Source organism: Sprattus sprattus (assembly GCF_963457725.1).
Source record: "Sprattus sprattus genome assembly, chromosome: 19".
Taxonomy (NCBI): domain Eukaryota; kingdom Metazoa; phylum Chordata; class Actinopteri; order Clupeiformes; family Clupeidae; genus Sprattus; species Sprattus sprattus.
The window spans coordinates 22,212,601-22,230,434 of record NC_137917.1 but is presented as its reverse complement, the minus strand read 5'-3'; the positions used below and the strand labels follow the sequence as shown (position 1 = coordinate 22,230,434).

General features: G+C 41.9%; 1 protein-coding gene across 1 annotated transcript; it reads left to right on the top strand.

Annotated features, from left to right (window-relative positions):
* Positions 1-754: 754 nt before the first annotated feature.
* On the top strand, positions 755-12,427 carry hpn (hepsin; the record flags this gene model as incomplete). The annotated part of the gene is made up of 12 exons (XM_080857588.1): positions 755-773; positions 6,281-6,382; positions 6,845-6,886; positions 7,060-7,189; positions 7,790-7,897; positions 8,043-8,083; positions 8,475-8,640; positions 9,201-9,397; positions 10,536-10,631; positions 11,311-11,453; positions 11,965-12,129; positions 12,383-12,427. The coding sequence occupies 12 exons, from the start codon at positions 755-757 to the stop codon at positions 12,425-12,427; spliced, it is 1,254 nt and encodes a 417-aa protein (XP_080713714.1).
* Positions 12,428-17,834: the final 5,407 nt, after the last annotated feature.

Below are 17,834 nucleotides of genomic sequence, written 5' to 3'. Positions count from 1 at the left end.
AGCAGGTGGGTTTATATTGACCGGAAGAAGGAGGACCAGAGAGCGACTGGGGGAAAGGGGGGTTGAGAATTCCTACTGTTTGTAACTTACATGTTAACGGGAAACAGTGGATTCGTGGAAGCTGGGAACATAGCGTACGCGTTGTTCATATTTTAAGACGTTTTTCTATATTTTTGGAAATAAATACAGCGATAGTGTAGGCCTATGTAGACTTGGCTACGACTGTTCGTTTTTTGGACTTTAGAGCGAAAAAAAAAACAGCACGGGAGACTCGACGAACAGGTGAGTTTTTTTTTCTTAGGCAAAAAAAAAAGGCTATCGGCATTCGTCTCATCGATAACAGAATACAGATGAGACAAACAAAGTTGTCCAACAAGTGATGAGTAACGTGCTATAGTAATATACTAAAGTCGTGAATAAGAATCAATACTATATGTACATTTAGTTATATTTGTGTTTTGTTTCTGTCCACAAGGAAACAATAAGTTCAGTTTTGGATAAAAAATGAAACAAAGTAATAACGTTTCTTAAAAAAAGTTAATATAGAAGTCTTACAACAATAGAGTCAGTGGCCTCTCATTTTGCCCTTTGGTTTATTTAACTTGTTTAACCCATCTGTGTCCATAGCTGCAGTTTAATTGTTGTTGCAATTCAATGCTTTGCTTGGCAGGTAATAAAGATCATTTCAAAGGCAGCCCACAGAAGTGTGAAAGGGTAACCAGTGCCCCTGTTTATCTCTCTTGTTTGGGAAGAGATGGCAGAGAAGAAGAAGGGTGAGTGTTCAAACAGACTCTAAGGCAAATAGTTTTTTGTGCTCATGTCATTTTTTACACCAGGAATCAGGCGACTGTAATGTTAAAGATTAATGGAGTTCGCTGTCCCTATCTGTCCATGGGTTGCATTTGTTTTGTTCACTTCCAGTAAGTTCAAGAAGTTTGACTAAGTATGGCGTCAAGATTTTAACTGTGGACTGTGTTTCACAGGAAGCCAGCCAAGTAACAGATTCAAATCTAATAACCTTTGTACATTTATCAGATGGGTTTGATTTGTCTGGTTAAAAGGGAATTCATATGACTGGAAATTAGCGAGGTTTCAGTGGGATCATAGTCTTTTATACTCCTCTGATTACACGGCAACACTTCCCCAAGAAGTAACATGAAGGCTGTTCAATATTGGTACATTGACCTCTCCTCTTGACACTTGTGGACAGGACAGGACAGTCTGAGTCATAAAATAATACACTGTTTGTACCCAGTTTGTATCCACCCTAACCCTAAACTGTATCCGTGGACAAGTCGTTGGACTGATTTTGACTTTGTGCCTGTCAGAAAACATGTTTGGATCTTAAACAATTCTTTCAGTGGAGAAATAGAAAAACAATTATTTTTTGAGCAGTTTCATGGTATATCTACTCCTTTCCCAGCATACATTGTGTTAGGATCGTTGTGGCTGGTTTTCAAAGAACCTCATATCCTTCTGATACCTCTCTGGCTAACAGACAAAACAGATACTTACTGTGCTGTCACTATGGTAACTACCCAGACTGCATTCAAGTAGTTCTTCAAAGCAACCATAGTGGTTTTTGGGGAAGTTTTGTTTTGACAGACACTGCATGCATGTTTGATTCATCATAGTAGGCAGAAGTTAGTTATCAAGTGACACGTACTGTGCAGAGTTGTGGGTGTGTAGAATGAAACCCATAAATAGGTGTTTTTTTTCATGAGTCAGAAAATGACAGCATTCTGAATGCTTGGCAACCAGAACAATAGAAAACGATGGTACTTGAATGCAAAAGGAGGGACTTGTACCAGGGTGCTATATAACCTCCCAAACAATTAAAGCATATACTTTGAAACTCCAGTGAACCCAACCAATACAGGGATTACATTGGTTTGATGAGTCCATTGATTTAAAAAATATATATATTTGCCTTTTTTTTTAAGCTGTTTTGAATATTCTAGTCCTAAAGCCTCCTCAGAAAGGAGTTGTTTTTTTGCTGAGTGCATGAATTAATATCGAAATGATCATGCACTGACCTTTACTGAATCTCATTATACATGAAATTTTAAAAGTATTCGGGTCTGCCAAAGAGACCACTAGTTAAGCCGCCAGCCAGGCCCTCCTGAGGGAATAGCAAGCCAAGCCTTAACAACTTTAGCTAGTTGCTAAAGATGCTAATTTGACAACAAGTTCCTCCTCACATTGTTTGAACATTAGATGAGATCAAACTGGATGAGATGACTGGAGCGAGACTGACTATACGAGTGTGATTACTGGAGATCATTGCATGATCTGTGGGAAATTCTAAGACGTTTGAGAGCAATCTTCCTTGTAGTGGTCCTAGTCAACCAAAAACTGATCGAAACCTACATTTCAAATATTATGCTCAGAAATGCGGTCTGCTAAGTGCCTCGACAACTACACTAGAATAGAATAGAAAATACTTTATTTGTCATTGAGCATTAAATACACAACGAAATTAGCTTGGGCAACCACTAAAAAACTCGATGCTTACGTCCACATACACCCTTCAACCACACTAAGGTACATTCAAGCATGCTTGCAACCCCACGCACTCACACATAAATATATTAAAAACATAAATAGGGAGATCATCAAGACATCATATATGGCACAAAGCAAAAGTGCAGTTGTGCTGGGTGGAGGGTAGGAGGGTTTTGTGGTTAACACTAGCTACACTACAGGGCTGACTCAGTAGTCTCACCCACTGATGGCAAGGCCGTCGTTTAGGGGTGAAAGGTGATGACAATTCTAGGGGCCCACAGGGGGGGCCCACAAAAACCCCAGTAGCCTATTATGTAAGCTTCCCTTTCTATGACTAAATTATTATGTATAGGCATATCTTATGTTCATACTAATGCATCAGAGTTAAAACAAAGCGAAAAAATCAAGCAAAATTGAAAATAATAATTATATTTTCCGAGCAATAACCCCAAAAGTTGTGTAAAGTTGATCTTTGGCGATGAGAAGTCGGGGGGGGGGGGGGAGCTCACGACAATATTCTTTCAAGGGGCCCAGAATTCCTAGCAACGGCCCTGAATGATGGCAAGGCATTCTTAAATGAGCCAGGCATGACCACTGCGTATGGGTGGGTATGACAGGGCAGTATGGGTGGGTATGACAGGGCAGTATGGGTGGGTATGACAGGGCAGTTGTATCATGCCTGACACTCTTGGTCTCTCTGGTGATCGGAAATGGCAGCCTGCAGCTGAGGCAGAGCCCCCCTCCGCGTCAGACAATAGTGGCACTTGTTCCTCAGTCAGTCCTCGGCCATACCAGCCTGAGGAGCTGCAGATACCAGCACAGGGATATTGCTGTGGGGCTGGACTGAATGTGGCTACTCAGAAAAGCCATCCTGACCGTCAGTGCTGGATTGAGATACCTTAGTTGTCCATTAAACTGACCGCTGATGCAGAAACAATGGCTGGTGATGGCTCCACGGAGACTGGGAATTCGGAAAACTTGAGGTGGGATTATTGCGGGGAAATTTGATCCAGGATTCTTTGCTATCCATGAAGAAATGGGGTCTTCACTGAAGTAGACTTGTGAACTTTAAAAATAGACACCTCTTTGTTTTTTTTAGTCTGTGTGTTCACACTCCAGCTCATGCTCATGTTGTTACCATAGCAGCCATTCTCACTTCCTCAAAACCACTTCACTCATTGTCTTTTGTTGGAAGTATGGAATAGTCTTTTGTCTTCCAATGTAATGAAGGTGATCCCATAACAAACCGTGCCAGCTCCCCTTTGTGTTCTTCCTTTGGTCCAGCATTGTGTTAAACAGAATTCAGGGGTTTGCCATCTCTTATCCGAAAAATCTTCAGAAGCACATCATACTGCAAATCCATAGTAAGTGTTTTGTTTTGTTTACTTTCGACTTCAAATGTAAACTGTCAACCTTCGTATGGCCACCTCCTCACCGCTTTTTTCGCTTTTGTAATCCCCACCCTGCCATTCCATATGGATTGTATAACCTTGGAAAGGCTTCACATATTTGATGCCTGTGGCAGATAGTTAAAAAATCATGTCTGCTACACACTTTTCCATCCCATAACTTCCCATGTCAGAGAACCCACGCCCTCCTATAGCGGGAGCGTGATGGTGTTGTAAGATCCTCAAAGGGCCTATAAACTACATGCATACCCTTGAGCTCGGGGATCCCCCAGTTAGACCCCATGGCCTGCTGTCCTCGTTATGTTTTCTCACAAAATATCTGCCAGGGAGTCCATTGTATGGCCTTCAGCGATCATCCTGTCTCTGCTTGGGTGGTGTGTTGGGCCCGTGCTAACCTTCCTTCCATAATGCTATCATAACTCCAACCAGGAAGCGAGACTGTGTTATGACAGTGATATGGAGGGGTGTGTGCGTGTGTGTGTGTGTGTGTGAGTGTGCGTGTTCCAGTGAGTGTGAGTGTGAGTGTGAGTGTGAGTGTGCGTGTGCGTGTGTGTGTGTGTGTGCGGGTGCGCGTGCGTGTGTTTGTGTGTGTGTGTGCGTGTACATTTGGGTGTGCGAGTGAGTGTGAGTGTGTGTGTGTGTGTGAGTGTGAGTGTGAGTGTGAGTGTGTGTGTGTGTGTGTGTGTGTGTGTGTGTGTGTGTGTGTGTGTGTGTGTGTGTGTGTGTGTGCGCGTGGGTGTGCGCGTGCGCGAGTGAGTGTGGTGTGTGTGTGTGTGTGTGTTTGCGCGTGAGTGTGTGTGTGTGTGTGTGTGTGTGCGTGTGCGCGTGCGTGTGCGTGTGCGTGTGCGCGTGTGTGTGCGTTTGCGTGTGCGAGTGTGTGTGTGAGTGTGAGTGTGAGTGTGTGTGTGTACGTGTGTGTGTGTGCGTGTGCGTGTGCGTGTGCGTGTGCGTGTGCGTGTGCGTGTGCGTTTGCGTGTGCGAGTGTGCGTGTGAGTGTGAGTGTGTGTGTGGTTGTGTGTGTGTGTGTGTGTGTGTGTGTGTGTGTGCATGCTCCTTCAGCAATGTCCAGAGGGCGGTCCCTGTTGGACCCAGTTCTGGGGTCCTGGGACATGTATTTGAAAAAGTTTTGTTTACGTCGCATACGGCTTGAACTGAGGCCATGTAAAATCAACGCCTGTCAGATCAGAGGGACCTGATTGACGGAGATAAAAAACCCCACTGTCTACAGACACACTGACAGACACATGTTATCATGTTTGTTTGCTTTGGGCTTATCAGCCCAGCAGCTTCCCTGCGTGCCCTCTGACTTCAGTTTTCTTTGGAAAAAAGCAGAGTGGTCCGTCCGGTGAGGTTAATGATCACACGAGAGCTCTTCTGTCAAACTGAAGTATTTTGGACAAAAGGAATGGCCATGCACCACAAAACACATCTTGAACAAGGACTCCATTTGTTAGTTTTGTTTAAGTACGCTCTTGTGATGAAACGTGGGTCAGTGACGTGGAGAAGGACGTTGCAGGGCTTGCTCAGTTTTCCATGACTGCATACAAGACCGGGGGTCCCTTACAGTGAGGACCCTTCACACACTAAGTCCTGAAATGACCCCAGACAAGGTTGCACCAGTAGTAAATGTACGTAGAAAGCCTGTGTTTAAATTGCTACATTATAATTGTAGGCCTGCGACCCACATAATGGTTCAACTGTAAAATGTTTTAATATGTTTCAGTTAAGAAATTCAGTTAAGAAACATTTAAGTAAAGTTTTTGTTTTACATTTCCTTGTGGAAGAAGTGGTTTGGAATTTCAAAATTAATCATTGGATTCCCAACCAAAGAAAAACCTTCCCAAATAGATGTTCTTAACGTGCACTCTTTATAGCGCTCACGGGTGCACTTGTGTAGGTTACCCCTACCCGTGCCTAGCTTTGGTCAACACTGGTCTGGTACTGAAGGACAGGTTGGGCTTTACGCAACCATAGACACTCACATGGCGAGGCCTCGCTGACTGCGTCCAGGGACAGGATGACACTTTCCATGGGTTTGCACTGGCACCGCTGACGGGCCCTCCGTTTGATTTAGCTCCAGTGAAATGGAGACTTTGGACTATTGATCCCAGCGTCCTCTCCTTGCCCTGCACGATACACCGAGCTCAGGAGCCGACATTATTTTGTATTCTTCACATTTGCACCTTGTGTCTTTTTCTGTTGTCAAACAGAACTACCTGTCTGGGTGACCCCAATGGCCAAACTCACTTGTCATATTATGATCTTAATGATGATTTGTTTGTCAAATATTAGTTTTGTTCTGTTTGCCCCAATTGCTCACTCATACGTTTTGTGGTTCTAATGTGACATTGTGTTCTTGCCAACAGGAAATCCCGGGATGGCCATCTTCAGCCCCTGTCGCGTGGCTGCGGCTGTCAGTCTGACTGTGGTGGTACTAGGGGGCATCGGAGTAGCGATCTGGGCCCTGGGTGAGTGAGATTGTTGTCTGACAGTACGTAGTCCAAGATCAGGAGTCTAGGACACATCTGACCCAATTATCTCTCAGTCATGAGTTGCCAACATACAATTTTTGATGATTTTAACAGAGCCAAGAACCACAGTGCTAGTTCCATGGACTTTTATACTTTGCTTTCTGGACCCAAACTTTTCAGGCTCCCGACATTACAGATCCTTGTGTCGTAAGGAGCTGTGATGCTCTAATATTCAGTGTTTTCAACTACAAACCTCATATCAGCACTCTCATTCAGGTTCAGGTGCTTACCTTAGTTTATCATTAAAAAAAATCCAAAATCCAGAAAATCCAAAAGGGCTCTGGAGTAAGTCTGGAATAAAGGCAGGCAAGGGAATGGGTGGTGGTTATAAAGGTCTGGTTGAAATGCTGTACAATATTCATAACTGACAACTCTAAGTGTACATTTGTCTTTTTGCAGTTACATATTTGAACAAGCCAGAAAATACAGGATTGTATGATGGTGAGCATTGCATTCATATTTCTCATTTTACAGTTCATCCAATTCTTTATTACAGCCCATTCAGTCAATCATTTAACAGTTCATCCAATTCTACAGTACAGCTCATTCAGTCAATCCACTGTTCTAGTTGACATTCCACATTCCAGATTCCACATTCCTTTCCTTTCCAACAGTCCAGGTGAGCTCTACAGACAAGCGCCTCCGAGTGTTTGACTCCGCCCAGCGCAGGTGGAGGCACATCTGCTCTTCCAGCGCAGACCAGCTTCTGGCCTCCATCAGCTGTGAGGAGATGGGCTTTGTCAGGTGAGGGTTCTTGAAAATAGTGAGATGGGCTTTGTCAGGTGAGGGTTCTGGTTACTAGCGAGTGAGATGGGCTTTGTCAGGTGAGGGTTCTGGTAACGTGTGAGTTAGATGGGCTTTGTCAGGTGAGGGTTCTGGTAACTAGTGAGTTAGATGGGCTTTGTCAGGTGAGGGTTCTGGTAACTAGCGAGTGAGATGGGCTTTGTCAGGTGAGGGTTATGGTAACGAGTGAGATGGGCTTTGTCAGGTGAGGGTTCTGGTAACTAGTGAGTGAGATGGGCTTTGTCAGGTGAGGGTTCTGGTAACGAGTGAGATGGGCTTTGTCAGGTGAGGGTTATTGTAACTAGCGAGTGAGATGGGCTTTGTCAGGTGAGGGTTCTGGTACCTAGTGAGTGAGATGGGCTTTGTCAGGTGAGGGTTCTGGTGACCAGGCATGAACAGGACTATCTACGCTGCTCCACATTTAACTCCAGAACCTGTTGCATTTTTGTTAGAAAAAGTGGCTGAAGTAGATAAAAGTGAGTTATTTTGTTCTATGTGATTACAGTGCACTGTGCTGATTATTGCTCTGTGTTGTGGACATGTGTCAACAATTCCCATTAGGGTGGTGAATTTCACCAGCATCCCACGAAGCCATGACCACGATTACTTCTGTGTCAAAGAGGATGAACTTACCTATGGAAAAAAGATTACAACCGCCCTTTATCCCTGGTAAGATCACCCAGCTGAGTTGTTCAAATTCATTTTCCAAAAGTGAGAATCCTCAGCATTTTATGTAGGAGTTTCATGTTTCATGTTTCATTTGTGTCTCATATCCTGTTATTGTGTCACATCCTGTTATCTGTTCATGTTACAGTGAGTGTGAAAGTGAAGAGATCCTTGCTTTGACCTGCCAAGGTATGCCAAAACACCTAACTGGGTTTATATATTGAGAAAAGTATACTAGATGAATACTCTGTAACCTTTTCCAGTCAAATCACGGTTGTCAAAAGCACACAGTTCGTATCTTCAAATTCCTGCTTTTCATTGATCTCTATCTCTCTGTCTCTCTCTTTGTCTCCGTCCCCTGTAGAAATTCAGTTAAGAAACATTTAAGTAAAGTTTTTGTTTTACATTTCCTTGTGGAAGAAGTGGTTTGGAATTTCAACATCATTGGATCATAATCATTGGATTCCTTACCAAAGAAAACCTTCCTAATAGATGTTGTGAACATGCACATGGCTTTACGCAACCATAGACACTCAGGCCTCTTTGACTGCATCTCTCTCTTTGTCTCCGTCCCCTGTAGAGTGTGGGCGTCGTAGCTTGACTGAGGAGCGCATAGTTGGAGGAGTGGATGCGAGGCAAGGCCGCTGGCCGTGGCAGGTCAGCCTGCAGTACGATGGCGTGCACCAGTGTGGAGGGTCCATCATATCAGACCGCTGGATTGTCAGCGCTGCTCACTGCTTCCCTGAGTGAGTGAAAACACACACGGCCACACACACACGCACAGACAAACATACCCACACACCCCCTCACACATACACACAAACGCACACACATATACACACACACACACACATTAACGCACACACAACCATACATACACACACACACACATGGACACACACACATACTTACACGCGCATGCACTCACATATGCACACCCCCCCCACACACACACACCCACAGGACATGCAGAATAGAGTACATATTTGATTAAAGTGAAGAAGGGTTTCCCTTTTAAACTTCAAAAATCAATCCTTTTGCACTTTCCTTGGCATGATGTATGTGTTTTTATGTGGGAGACCCTTACAATCCGAGAGTTGTCCACACACACACACACACACACACACACACACACACACACACACACACACACACACACACACACACACACACACACACACACACACACACACACACACACACACACACACACACACACACACACACACACGTATAGAAACATAAAAACACACCCCATACACAGACAGGCACTCATGCTTACTCGTCTTCAATGTCCTTCTTCTAGGCGCTACCGCCATGTGGGTAGGTGGCGGGTCCTGCTGGGCTCTATCTACAATAACCCGGCTCATAAGAACGTGGTCATCGCTGAGGTGCAGACGGTGGTCTACCACAGCAGCTACCTGCCCTTCGTGGACCCCAACGTGGACGACAACAGCCGAGACATCGCCGTGCTGGCCCTCACCACCCCTCTGCAGTTCACTGGTAAAGCACCTGTCGGTAAACAATGGGTTGACTCAAAAAACACAGGTAATCGTTGGGTTTTTGCTCAAAATAGAGGTCTTGGTATTAGCCAGTTCCTGCCTGGTAACTAATATTAACCAATCAATATTCTAGAATTACATCTGTCAACCCATCGTTTTTGAGTCAATCCATCTTTTACCCACAGCACCAACTGGGAAGGCCAGGTATACTGGCTAAAGACGACTACGTCACACTGGCTACAGATGACTTGAAAGTTATAGCTACAGAGAAAATATGCTTCAGCTAGCGTTTAGATCGCCCACAGAGTCACACGGAGGCCCAGTTTAAGAAAATGACACCGCCATCTTTTTAGCCCACTTTAGCAAGTACCACTTCTTTTGAATGTGATGAAAGTTTGTTTTTCTTTAAAAAAGAGAAAAGACACTGTCTGGACTGAGGGGCAGCGGTGTAAAGGAATCATTATCGCACAACCCTTCTCTCTGGTCTCAGCTTACTGCCCTGGGCTCAAAACAAAGGCCCTATTTGTCTCCCTCGCTTGTGTCCTCACAAATGACAATGTTATCTGGCCTGCTTGAAATATTTGTCCGTCAATTTTCATATTTCTTGTATCCAGTCTGAAAGAGAATCTCTCTTTCCCTCTCCAAAACACTGTTATAGTGTTGAGGACATACAGTCTTCTTTTGTTGATAGAACGAACAGCCTAGGTCACGTAGAGGCTTTTTGTTACTGAACTGATCAGACACTTAAAAGGTCCTTTTCTCCCTCTAGTGTCCAGTGTAAGAACGACACCTCTTCATTATCAGCAGCTGACCTCACATAGGAAACAGACGCAGCTGAAGCCACATGTCATGTGTGTGTGTCATCTGTGCGTATGGGTTCAACAAAATGTCATGGAGGGCCATGGCTCAGACCCAATCTGGCCTCGTTGTGATGCAGAGAGGGAGATGTTCTCCGCTTTCATCTTTTGTCTCCCTTTGCCTCCACACACAAAGGGTCCAGTGTAGCCTTGAAACACTAGCGAACAGACGCCAGACATTGTGTACTACAACACCGTTGGCAGGACTTTTTTTTATCTCCCCTCACTTTTGACACACAGTCTCTCTATCTCGCTATCTCTCTATCTCTCTATCCCTGACAGACTACGTCCAGCCGGTGTGCCTGCCAACCAACGGCCAGAGGCTGGTGGAGGGCCAGATGGGGACGGTGACTGGCTGGGGCAACACTGGATATTATGGTAAAACAGGAGAACTTCTTCTCAAGACATCAATTCGAGACGACAATAGTTTATATTTTTCATAGTAATAAATACTTTACATTATAGATATAGTGTAAATATTGTGATTGTAAATATTGCATAATCGTTGGCACTAAAGTAGAGTGTGAGCTCTCTGGTTAATGTGTGTGTTGTATGTAATACATACATCTGGTAATTGCATTACTAGTGTCATGATACAACAGTGAATGTACCCAAATAGGTTGTAGAATTAGTTTCACTAAACAGAATATATGCACCTTTGAGGGAATCCAGTGGAGTTCTCTAACACGTTTGTCTGTATGTGAACACCGCATGTGTGTTCACCATAGTCTATCTTAGTGAAGTACAACCCTCTTGTGGTGATTTTTCTACGTGAAGGTAGATTTACTTCAGGCCAGTCCTCCTGCCTACACTCAAATGTGCTGCTCTTGGACGTGAGCCATGGCCACTTTCCTGCATCTGACCTTTACACTTGTAAAGTGTGTCAGTGCTTCAGTATTTAATGTCGAAAAACACGAGCGCTGCCATTTTGTTGGGTAAACAAACTGTCCTGTGGGTTTGGAGAAGGTTGTGTTTTAGTCTGAAGGTGGCACCCTGTCACCACCACCCCACCCTCTCATTCTCTTCCTGTATGGTCTAACTCTTTTTTGCTTCACAGGAGCACTTGCCAACATTCTACAAGAAACCAGTGTTCCTGTCATCGGTGATGTCGTATGTAACGCCCCAGATTACTATGACAACCAAATCACCACAAGCATGTTCTGCGCTGGATTTGAGAAAGGTGGAAGTGATGCCTGCCAGGTATGTACAATTTCATAGAACTTGTAATTTAAACGCTGTACTAAATCACACTGCATGACTGGTAAACGTGTTTTCTCTGGACTATAAAAATCAAGCATAAAGCAATCCAAAATGAAGGGAAAAAAATCATCCTGAATTTTTTTGCCAGTGTGAATTACCTCAGCTATTCCTAATAACTTTATTTTTTTTATATATTTTTTATTTTTATTTGTCAGTGCATTTGTAAATTTGATTATATGAGTCTCCCAATTCCATTTAATTTTCTTACTTTTCTACTTGTCTGTAGAAAAGATTAAGCCTTATGTTCTCATTTTACTGTATGAAGCCATTCCGCCTTGTACATTATATACTTTCTTGAACTTCTTAGACCGTTGCACTGTTTTTTTTATTTTTTTTTGTGTTCTAATGTATATTTTGTGTAAGCACACTGAGAGCCACTTTACCAAGTCAAATGTCTTGTTTGTGCAAACTTACTTGGGCCAATAAAACCTGATTCTGATTCTGATTTTAGGGAGACAGCGGTGGGCCCTTTGTGGTGGAGGATTGCCTGTCTAAGACTAGTCGCTACCGGCTGCTGGGCGTGGTGAGCTGGGGCACTGGCTGTGCCATGGCCAAGAAGCCCGGTGTTTACACCAGAGTGTCCCGCTTCCTGCCATGGGTGTCCACTGCTATGAGGGTAGGTATCAGCAGACACACAGGCATACCACAAACCTGCTTTACCAGTATGCCACAAACAGGCCACAAGGACAGTTAAAGGCAGGTGCTGTGGATTCTACTATTGGGTCAGCAGGCCAGTGCACTAAAACCTCTCTCTCTTTCTCTCTTTCTCTCTTTCTGTCTCTATCTATCTATCTATCTATCTATCTATCTATCTATCTACCTATCTCTCTCTACCTACATGCCTACCTATATATCTATCTATCTCGCAGACCTATCAGGGCAATCCCGGAGTACATAAGATGGCCAGAACGTGAACTGTGGAAACACCAGTCTGCTGGATGAGTCAAACAAATATTTTCCTTGAGTGCTCCTGAAACCACCTAGGGGATGTTACACTAATAGCACTTGGCTCAAGGATTCCCTATCAGTCCTCTAAGGAACCTGATCCTAACTCTGGATTGATGCTTGAATGCTAAATTGTCACAAAATAAGGATCTATGATAAATATAAATTTGTATATATATATATATATTTGTATATATATACATATATATATATATATATATATATCTGGCTCTGGCATAAAAGTGAAGAAATGAGCCTGTGTTTGTACGAAAAGGACCATGATTGTGCCTTGCAAATTAAGAGCTTGCTTTGCATGATGACATCATATTTCGGTATGACTTGACATGTCATCTCATGTAGCAAAGACAAACTGGTGTATTTATAGGCAGTGTGTATACATAACCTCTGTTACAATGAGTGATATGAACAGAAATGGGTAATGCCCAGTCTTCCTAATCTCTAGTACAACATCATACTGCCTATCTCTTGGAGACAAACAATTGTAATTGCGCATTAGACAACATTCTGTGAAAGTGGGATCAGACACTGTTTCAATGGGCATATCTGATGTTTTTTTAAACCGCTTTGTACAGACCTGATAAATCACTTAGTGCAATGTTTCTTTAAAAGGAGAGACATGTTATGGCAAATTTTGTCTACTTTCTCAGATTTCTCAGATCTTCCATTTACCTTACGTGCAGTTATTCATCCAAGACATGGTGTCAGTCCAAAACATTTGGTATCCAAATGTTGCTTCCTCTTTGCCCTTCTGTGTTTTTTTACAACACTAAAGTTATAAAGAGGTTTTCTGGCTCCAGTTTTTTCTATATGTATGCCAAAGTCATCACACATCTGCCTCAAGAGACGCTTTTATACCAAATAGTGCCATTTGTACACAAATGATTTCACAAAATGTTGGTATGCATTACGATATTAAGTCTGTCCATGTGTGTACCGACCTTCCATACTGTACTTGTTTAAGACTGGAGCCATAATCTACTATCACTTTTTAGTCAGGCCCTTAGCCTTTTAAAACAAAAACTAAATGCTGTTGCTAAGAGATGGACAATTGGGCCCTAAGTATGTCGAGGACTGCATTGAAGGTAAGGGGAAAGTGTGGAAATTTGTTTTTTGGTAAAGATGAACCTTTAACATTTTTGGGACAGTATTTCTCCTATACTTTTGAGTTGAGCCAAAGCCAGAGTAATTTTTCAATACATAGAGGTAAAAGTAAAAATATTTGAATTTCTTATTTTGTAATCAGTGTTTGGTTAGGGTTCTTTTGTTTGTTGTAAATATTTGTAGCTCTGTTTAATTTAGTCTTTTTGACATGTTGTTTATGATTCATAGTGACTATAATAGAAAGTCTTGTCCCACTTTATTGACAGTAGCTTCATCTACAATGTACTAAAGCATATCATTGTATTGGTCGAGATGTTTTGACACAGTGTACTTCACATGTGAGTGTTACATGTTACATGTTACTGAACTCAATACTGAAAACAAGTATATCTTGTAACATTAGGTTATTATATGAGAAGTACACTGTACGAATTATTTAATTTATCATTAAGAACATTGCACCTCTGTCAACTTTATTTTGAATTGTTTGATTTTGTTGTTATTCATTGATCAAGTGGTAGCATTCTTCTAGCCTGGCACTGCCTTTTCGCTAATATCACTGTTCATCGTGGTCTTGTGGTCAGGAAAGGCTGTACTTCAAAAGTAAATTTAAATCGTATCAGCACCCTGGTACTATCCAGTGCTCTTTGGCTGTATCACTGATATCCACTCTAGACACTACTCAAGTGAGGGCTGCCAGACTATACCTCAGCAGAGACTAAGCAGAGATGCAACAGAGCCATGCCAGGCTAGCTTTCTTCTACCCTTCCAGGATATAATTACAGGACAACTATTTGAACCCTATCACAACAACAGTATAGTGTAAACATTTCTCTTTCTGTAAACCACAGTCTGTATTCTGTCTGTCTGTCTCTCTCTCTCTTTCTCTTTCTCTTTCTCTCCCTCTCTCTCTTTCACTATATCCCAGTCTATCAGCTGAGGCTTCAGCTTATGGGGAAGCTTTCCCATACAGCAGATTTCAATATGACATGAGATTGTGATGGTTTCACGGGTGACATTTCCTAGTCTACACAGTTTGCTTGTGGTTTACCTTTCACGTGTTTTACTATCTTTATGAAAAACATCAAATCCATTTGTGAATGAATGTATATTTTAAGTTTCCGGAATGGAAAAATCTGATATGATCTATTGTTGTTCATATCTTAAACCAGAGACATGTACTGTGATATTAAACGCTGTAAAATTAAATAAAGTTTTAATTTAGCAAGTCGCGTACGTATGTGGTTTCGGTGTCGGCCATCTGGATTTCTTTTTGTTGTTGTGTCACCTTTTAGACTTCAGTAACAAGAAGGAGCTCACATCTTCTTCACCTTGGAGACACCCGTTTGAATCACAATTACCATAAGCCAAATTACTTCATTACATAACTGTATATAATGTACATATATAAACATCCTCCAGTCTATTTACGCTCTTTTCTCCATGTCTCCTGACTAACCTCAAAAACCAGTTGTGATATTTATAGACGTGGCACAAGAGAAGGACTAATCTCTCACGTGTGCTTGGCCTTTAAGAGAAGAATGTAACACCTCCCTGCACTGACAGGAAACAAACTGTAATTGTAAGAGAGTAAATTATTTTAATTTGTTTCCACAAAAGCCTATTGATCTACAGTTGCAATCAAAATTATGCAACCCCCATTGCCCTTTTAGGTTTATTGGAAAAAATATACAATTTCTCAGCTGTTTGCAATAAACAAATAACACAAGAATTGTTTAAGTAGTTTAATGAAACTAATATTACAAAGGTTGTATCCAAATTCAAACCAAAAATGCTACTTTTAATGACTTTAATAAGTTTACTGCAGTGTCAAAATTACTGTTTGTGAGGCCATTGGTCAGGTACCTGATACACATTAACCATTTTGTCACAAGATCCATTTCAACCAATTTATAGTGAAACATTATTTTTATAACAGGAAGCACCATATACAATGACCAATTTTAGACCAAATGCATTGACATGTGCCCAGACCAGGATATAATGTGCCCCTTGCCATTTTTTCCCACAATGCCATAGTGTTTAAGAGACACATTTGCCTGGGAGGTGCCATGCATGGCTGACTGAGGTGTTTCCCCTGGATTGCTTTCTGGGGATTTGTGCAGAGTCAAATCTTATCCCTGGTGGCCATTTGCTTTGTAAATCCACTTGTCGACTGGAAGTCTGTGTTGACAGGGCTGAATTGTCTCACAATAACATACATAACATTGATTTATAACTTCTTGAACATTTACAAATAAATGCATATCTGAGAGCCACAAATTTGGGACCTGAGAAAACATTTTCACTTTCGCCAAATGTTCAGAAAGAGTGACAATGGATCTCCACTTTCTCCTCAGAGCTCATGTGTGAGGCTGTGTGTCCTTTTCCCCAATGAAGGCAGGTTTAAGGCATGGCTGACTGTTTTGGAAGTAAAATAACTTTCCTTCATGCCCAAATGATCATGCTGCGACAGCTCGAAGGGAAAGTGTGAGGTGACCAAAAACACATTACTCCAGGAAGTCAATAACACCTTCCTCCTGTGGTATACGTGTTCAACCTGTTTGAAATACCTGCTTGTAAGGAACCTCAACAGATGACCGGAATAGCTGTGATTTTCTGTCCTCTTTCGGCAATGTTTTGAAATCAGTACGACCATTTGGAAAGCTTCTTCTTCTCTCATGTTGTAGTGGTTTTGTATCCATAACTGAAGATCAGGATCTATTTTGCCAAAACTGCCTTGGTGGATGGGTAACTGCCTGCCAGGTGATCAGGACAACTTCATCTGCGGCTGAAGGATAGCGCTCAGGCCATGTCTCTGAACCGGCTCCTGGAGAGATTGTGTCTGCCACATCTCCTCAGCATAGTGCTTCTGCTTTACCTGAATGTCACCTGGAGTTTACAAGGTAAGGATTTGTGCTGTCAGAGCATAAAGACATGATTTCTTATTCATCTTGCATAGATTAAAACATGAAGGAGTCATGATTTGACGGAAACATGACAGAAAATCAGATTAAATGCTTGTTATCTTTTAGCCAGGTCGGGGCAGAAAGTAGAGTAGAACTAACTGATGTGAATATGACACCATCTAACAGATTCCCCATTTTCCTCAGTAAAACATGTTTTAAATCCAACTTCATAATACCCATAATAAACTATTTTGCAAAGATTGGTCACGTGTTCTATATATCTAGTTTGAATTTAACAGGGAAAGGGGGAAACATTTACAGCAAAATACACAGTGAGAAACACTGTACTTTTTATTGCTTATATTCTACATTCACTTTTGTTTTTGACAACAAAACCTTTATTTTGCACATTTGTTGGGGTATGGATTTGTGCTGTTATCTAAATAAATTATATATTTTTTTTAAACTTATTCTTACAAAATGCATTGGCTCTGCAAAAACGATTTCCTGTCATTGGCAGGAAATTCAATAGTCAAAATCAATGCATTTCATAGACAAATTAAACCAGATTCAGACTCCAGAGTTACTCCCGCACTAATAAGCTATGGATAAATATGGAGTAATAAGGATATTGACATTCATTACTTGACATTTGATCACTCTCACTCATTGTTACTGGGTTTCTTCAGATTCCCCTTATACTCAGGAACCTGGAAACATAACATCAGCCACTGGTGATAAGGTCACCTTCAAATGTGGGATTCTGGCGTCTAAAGGAAACGTCAACTTCACGATCCAAGGAAGTAACAACAAAACCCTAAGCTGTCCAGGGAATAACTCACACGAGTGGCCAGTCGATGTGAGTCTGCCAAAGAAAGAACGACAGTCAAAGTTTAAAAAAAAATCTAATTCATCATCTACACTCTAATCCTCACTATAATGACTGCAATTTTATTGTAATTACTAAAAATAAAAATGAAGATAATAAACTTTACATACTTTATATAGCACTTTTCATGCAAAAGAATGCAGCTCAAAGTGCTTTAAGTGGAATGAATGTTCAAATGAACTAATGTTCAGTTTAAAACTCCCTTTTTCTCCTCAGTCATTAAAATGGTCGTGTTCTGTAACTGAGGATGAAGTACTGGCTGTTTGGACCATCACTGGCACATCACTGTCTGATAATGGCACCATGTTCAGGTGTAAGGTGTCAGGGCAGCCAGAAGCTGTTGGATACCTCTGGGTTCATGGTATAAAACAGTTTGATTTAAACATTTCAACAAAATAACATACGTGTTCTTTACACATGTGTGCTACTGTTGTGTGTGTTTGTGTGTCTCGTATA